The sequence below is a fragment of the Pundamilia nyererei genome, unplaced genomic scaffold (assembly GCF_000239375.1).
Source record: "Pundamilia nyererei isolate P.nyererei 1_Seehausen unplaced genomic scaffold, PunNye1.0 scaffold01207, whole genome shotgun sequence".
In the NCBI taxonomy this organism is placed as follows: Eukaryota; Metazoa; Chordata; class Actinopteri; order Cichliformes; family Cichlidae; genus Pundamilia; species Pundamilia nyererei.
In genome coordinates, this window is record NW_005188608.1 from 1 (window position 1) to 5,939 (window position 5,939).

The window sequence follows — 5,939 nt, forward strand, 5'->3', positions numbered from 1 at the left end:
AGGACTTTAACCACAAAAGTGCCGAATCATCATCATCAGTTGTTACTTCTTCAGATCTGATTGGCTTATCTCCATTTAATTACACCTTTGTTTGCTTGTAGATAAATTACGACCTGGATAAAGCATGGCACACATGGAGGCTGTAACTTTACCTGTTCAGTATAGTGTCGAGCCGCCACCCACGTCAGCTTCTCTTTACTGTAAAACTGGTGCTTCACCTCGAAGAAGGCCAGTCTGTGGGACACAAACATGACGAATGTCAAACAGAAAGTTTTACTGTGACAGACTCAGCAAACAGCCGTCCCCTACTTTACGGCCCTCAGCGCATCTCTCTAACGCTGCAGCAGCAGCGGCGAGAGTCTCACTTGAAGATGATGTCGTCGACGTCGGTCAGCGTGGCCCCGATGCTTTTCAGCAGCAGGTTCAGAGACTGAATGGCTTCCGTCTCCTCAACCAAGTCATCACCGCTGGAGCCCAGAGACAGACTGAGATGGAGCTGAAACAAACACACGAACACCAAGATGGAAACACAACCTTGACCCAGAGACGACACTGGGCTTATTTTGAATCCAAACATTCATCTGGTTGACTTAACGATTTAAGCCGTTTTTAAATATAAGTGAAAAGGAGAGCTCAGACTGTGCGTCTTCACCTTGATGGGTGAGATGTGGAAGTATTCGAAGTAGCTGAGACCAGATGCATCAGTCCGCGACGCCTCCATCAGCTCGGCCTGCAGGCCCTGCAGATCTTGCTCTATCAGCCCAGACTGAAACACAGACACACCTCAAACGCATGAACCCTCTGTGTGTGGTTCATGTTGGCACTTTTCACATGTTAGAAGCAGCTCTACCTTCTCGCTGTCGGCCTGGGGGTCTGCAGCAGGAGTGAACAGAGCCAAAATGGCTCCCAGGAAACCCTGATCGATCTTTACTGCCATCTCCTGGACCAAAGCCATGAAATACCTGGAGAACACAGACAAGCTCAAGACAAGCTGACAATCTTTTCCTTAATCCCATCTCTGTGCTTACCTCTCAAAAACAAGTAAGTGTGGCTTTTTCCACACACGAAGGATTTGGACTTCAGCAGGGTTGTGGTTTTAAACACCCTGCAGGTCTTTAGGTGAACTGGTTCTTACTCACTTGAACTGCATGACGTTGCTGTGCTGGTTGAACCTGGTGATGATGGACACGTCAATGAAGGGCTTTGGCTCTGTGGAGACAGAGAGCGGAGTTAAAGACGCTCGGCTCACCGTGAGAACGGTCAGATCAAGAGTTTGATCGAAGCTATGAAGAAGTTAATAAAAAGACTCCACCTGTGTCCAGAGCGATGGACTTTGGAGGAAGAACTGGATTGAAGACGATGGGGAAGATGGCACCTGGAAGCTGATTGTCCACCTGGACACAGAATGATGCCAGTCATACAAGAGTGTGTATTTCTGTGCAGGTGTGTATGCATCGTGGTGTGTGAGTGTTTACCTGCAGCCAGTGCAGCTGAGCTCTCAAGCTGCGCTGATGCACCGACTGCTTGAACTCCACTTGGATCCCAGACAGGAAGTTCCTCCTCACTTGGCAGGAAAACGGCTGACGCATCATCATGGTGGCCCCACTGAGGTTCACCTGAGAGCCAGTGACATCACAGCTTCCCTCTCAGCTCAGTGGACAATTGAAATTTAAATTGTGTGTGTATTTTTGGGGGGGTGGGCGTGTTTCAGGTGCACGTTGACCTCTCACCTCCAGGTTCTCCAGTCTGATCCAGCCGCCGGCGGACTTCCCACTCAGCTGATTCTGGTAGGCTTTCTCCAGCAGGCTGATGTTCTTGTTATTGAACGGCTTCCAGCGATTCTTTGGCTTCATTTCCCAAACAACACCCGAGCTGTGATACAAACACACATGTAACGCTGTAACACGCTTGTGATTATGTGTTGATGTTGCTCCAAGCGGTGTGCTAGGAAGCAAGATTCAGTGGGTATGATCATCTCCAGTGGGAGCTGGTCTGCACAAACAGACGTGTGCAGGAGCAGCAGCTCTACTTAGAGCTCCTCTAAAGTGCAGCCTCTCTATGTGGGAAGCTCATTTCACCCACTCATATCTGTAACCTTCTTCTTTTGGTCACTACCCAGACCTCCTGACCACAGGTGAGGGTTGAATGTATATTGACTGATAAAGAAGTTCTCTTTTCACCACAACAGTCCAGTACAATGGACACATTACTGGCCTTCTCCATCTGTCAATCTCACGCTCCACTTTCCAGTCACCTATTACCAGGATTGTAAGGATATCTGAACTCCCGTGTTTGGGTCAACAGCTATCCCAGTCCAGAGGGAGCAATCCACCGCTTAACATCTGCAAATAATTTAAACCCTATATAAACAGCTCTAAGGTAAAAAGAGAGCTGAACCTAAAAGTGTAGATAAAAATATACTGGCTAGTCCTGCTTGTTATTCCTACTCTCACCTATGTTCATAAGCTGTAACTGGTCACAGAAAGCAGAAGCTGACGAGAACAGGCAGCAGAAATCAGCTTCCTCCCAATGGGCGAGGAGCTGAGTTATTTAGGAGAGGCTAAAAGTAGCTATTTCTTCACCAACAGTGCTACTTTAGTCAGCTGGGAGTGGTTCAGGCAGCTGACTAGCAGGCCTCCTGGATGCCTCCAAGGTGAGGTGTGTCCAGGCATATCCAGCTGGGAGGTGACCCTGGGACAGACCCGGGACACGCTGGAGTTATTACGCCTCTCTAAGGACTCCGTAACGCTTCATTATCCCCTCAGAACAGCTGGAGGAGGCTGAGGAGAGGGAGGTCTGGGCATGCTTTCTCTGTCACCCAGATCTGGATAAATAGCAGGAAACTTGCAGCTGTTACATTGTGAATAAAACAAAAACAAAAAAGTAGAAGATTTTTTCTGCATATCTTGGTTGCATTTTGCTCCTCTGGACCTAAATGAGATGGCACTCATCTAGCCCATTTTTAAGGAAGAAGAGTCCATTTACAATCTCTTCTTTATGAGAACACAGACTGATTTTAAGATAAAAATGTGTTAGTCAAGAAAGCAAATAGCTAATCTCACACTGTAGACAAAGCCTGGAAATGTGACCTTGCTTTGCTGTAAACTGCTCTGGTAATGTGATAGTGTTTACCTGGTGATGCCAATGTACGCGATCTCCTGCCGCTTGCTGTTGTTGATCAGCGACAATCCAAGGTTTTGCAACAAAACTTTTACTTCCTGATCGGACTGTTCAAGCTCCTCAGCCTGACGAGCCTTTGTCACCACTCCAACGTCCTCAGTAAATATCAGCACCCGCTGGCGTCCGTCCAGGAAGGAAGCCCAGTGGATCTGAGACTGGCTGTCGTAGGAAAACTGACCAAAATCATCCTAAATGAACACAGACAGACTGTAAAGAAACTGATGTGTTTGTATTCTGGGTTTCATGAAGTTTGTGGGAAGCAAAAACGAGGAGCATATTGTTATTGCTATATCCTCCAGTTTGACTGTAATAGTACCATAACTAAAGATATTCAATAGGATGTGAAAATAGCAACGGAGACGCTAAAAGTCATCAGGAATATGTGTACAGAGGGGATCTACATCAGTAAAAGAAGCCTCAGTTCCCCAGACTTCTCTACAATCAGATGTCTTGTAGCCAGAGTGGTTGCCTCCTGATGGCCAGAAAATCAAGGTAATAATTAATTAATAATTAAGGTTGTAAAAGCAACTAAATGTAAACGAAAAACAAAACATTTTGGTTACATAAAATTAAATTAAAAACTAGACTTTAAAAAAATTTAAACCAAGAAATGATTTTGCGAACTTGGCAAATTAAAATAAAAATATTATTCTTTTCCTAGTTTGAGCTTCTGTTACGTTTTTAGTTGTTTGCCGAAAAATTTATTTGCCTGATGAAGGATTGATGTATTGAGATTCTGGATGTCTGTCTTGGCTCTGACGCGTGTTCTCCAAACAATCATAATTACAACAACAAGAACAACAACAAGAACAACAACAACACTGAAACTAATAAAAATGAAACTACAACTAAACATTTTCAAACAATAAAAACTAAACTGGAACGAGAAACTCAATCTGAAAATCAACTAAACTAGACTGAATTAAAAACAAAAAGCTAAAATGAAATAAACTAATTAGAAAATACAAACTCAATGTTTAGATCATAAATCGACACTAATCTTTTATATAAAGTAATTGATCATTTTTCTCAGTACAACAGCAGTGGCTGAAATAAATGGTTTTTCTGGTTCCTCAGGGTTCCATTTTTGGTCCTTGACATTTTCAGGTTTGTTACATTAGATTTCTTCGGTCACAACAAACTGAAAAATTATTTTTCAGAGGATGAGGTTCAGCTGTTACAAAGACACAAAGGCATAGTAATATCTGGCGCTTCCACTATTAATTAATCAGAGAGTTTCTGCTGTTTTCTGTGGGAAATCTTTTGATATGCGTTTCATCAAACCTCAATAGCGACTAAACAAAGCTCCACCTCCAGAATTGTCTCACCATGACACACAACAGTGTCTTCTTACAAAAAAAATGCAGATACGAGATTGTGTGTGAGTCTGACCTTCAGCAGATCCAGCTCTCCTGAATGATCCCGGCATTCCCAACGAAGCATGCGGACTCCTGTTGGGTCGTCCCACGCAAACCGCCGAGTCTCGCTGGGTTTCAACTCATGAAAGACGGATGAGCCGCTGAAAAGAAATGGCAAGTAGCTGGGTTTCCACCAAGGTGTTTCACAAAGAGAAAATTAACTGAAATACAAATTTGTCAGGGAACTGACATGGAGTGACAACCAGAAACACAGAAAACAGGCAAAAAAAGCTTTTTTTGTGGCCAAAAACCTGGAGCACCTCCAAGAATGCAGAAGTTAAGACAGAGTGAACCGTGTCAGATGAAAAAGTTACAGCTTTTAAACTCTGATAGGCTATAAAATAACATATATGTAGTAGTGTGTTGACCTCTGACCTCTGTCTATAGCTGATGGTAGCCCAGGGCGTGTGGTTAACCAGCAGGGCAGGAGCTGCTCCTTCATAATAATCACTGAAGCTGATGACGGTGGAGTGATCGGAGAGGTTGACGTCCACGATGATCCCACCGCACTGAAACATACACGCATTTAAAAATCTCCACAATGTACTAAACTGTGCGAGTTCGTCCGATGTGTCTGGTCTAATGCACACTAACCATTTCCATTTTTAGCAGGGTGCCGTTGTCCTGTTTATTGAAGAAGAAGGATTGGGAGGTGGATTCAGACCCGACAACACGGACACACAACTTTCCCGAGCCATTCTCCGGCCACAGAGGGAGACACTGCGCCACAACAATCGAATTATGAGAATTATAATAACATAAGGAGTTTGGCAGTGACAATAAGGAAGACAGGTCCCTACAGCCTGTCTGTTCTAAAACTAGAAATTCATTCACCTCGGTGGAAGAGATGTAGTGCCACTTGGTTTGGCTGCTGACTTCTCCCACTTCTAGTTCATAAGACGACTTGTTGACCAGAGTGTAGAAAGGACTCATGGTGACGATCCTGGTTAGTTTAAAACTGCTCATCTGAATACTAACGCCCACCTGCACACAGAGACAAGAAGCAACTAGATCAGCTCACAGCTGATGATCATTTTAATCAACCCAGGAGAAGAATGTGACACATTCAAAAGCTCCACAACCAGCCTGGTCTAATCCTCAGAAAGACAAAACAGGTTCAACAGTTTGATTAAAAGAGAAAAAGAGTTACCAAGAAGTCCATGTGGTTGGCGGGACAGCGAACGCAGCCATAACTTCCCACTGTGTCCAGAGAGAACCCGTCAGACCAGGAACTGGTGGAGACGCAAAGCTGGAGCTGATACAAAACATCAATGTGCAATAAATACACATTTTACATATTACAGAAAATGTCTGGCTTTGTTTTTATCGTCAAAAAAAAAA

The 5,939-nt window shown here is 44.2% G+C and overlaps 1 protein-coding gene across 1 annotated transcript in view; it reads right to left on the reverse strand.

Moving 5' to 3' along the window:
• Positions 1 to 152: 152 nt before the first annotated feature.
• Positions 153 to 5,939, reverse strand: part of LOC102193272 (vacuolar protein sorting-associated protein 13C-like) — a gene marked incomplete at its 3' end in the record, with an annotated part of 15,398 nt that continues 9,611 nt past the window's right edge. Inside the window, exons 25-38 of the mRNA XM_013908106.1 lie at positions 5,749 to 5,853; positions 5,433 to 5,582; positions 5,193 to 5,318; positions 4,974 to 5,107; positions 4,573 to 4,699; positions 3,133 to 3,368; positions 1,731 to 1,872; positions 1,476 to 1,616; positions 1,313 to 1,394; positions 1,140 to 1,209; positions 851 to 962; positions 653 to 766; positions 366 to 496; positions 153 to 234 (exon numbers count right to left, since the gene is read on the reverse strand). Of these exons, the coding sequence (XP_013763560.1) occupies positions 153 to 234; positions 366 to 496; positions 653 to 766; positions 851 to 962; positions 1,140 to 1,209; positions 1,313 to 1,394; positions 1,476 to 1,616; positions 1,731 to 1,872; positions 3,133 to 3,368; positions 4,573 to 4,699; positions 4,974 to 5,107; positions 5,193 to 5,318; positions 5,433 to 5,582; positions 5,749 to 5,853 (1,752 nt within the window). The remainder of the gene's footprint in view (positions 235 to 365; positions 497 to 652; positions 767 to 850; positions 963 to 1,139; positions 1,210 to 1,312; positions 1,395 to 1,475; positions 1,617 to 1,730; positions 1,873 to 3,132; positions 3,369 to 4,572; positions 4,700 to 4,973; positions 5,108 to 5,192; positions 5,319 to 5,432; positions 5,583 to 5,748; positions 5,854 to 5,939) is intronic.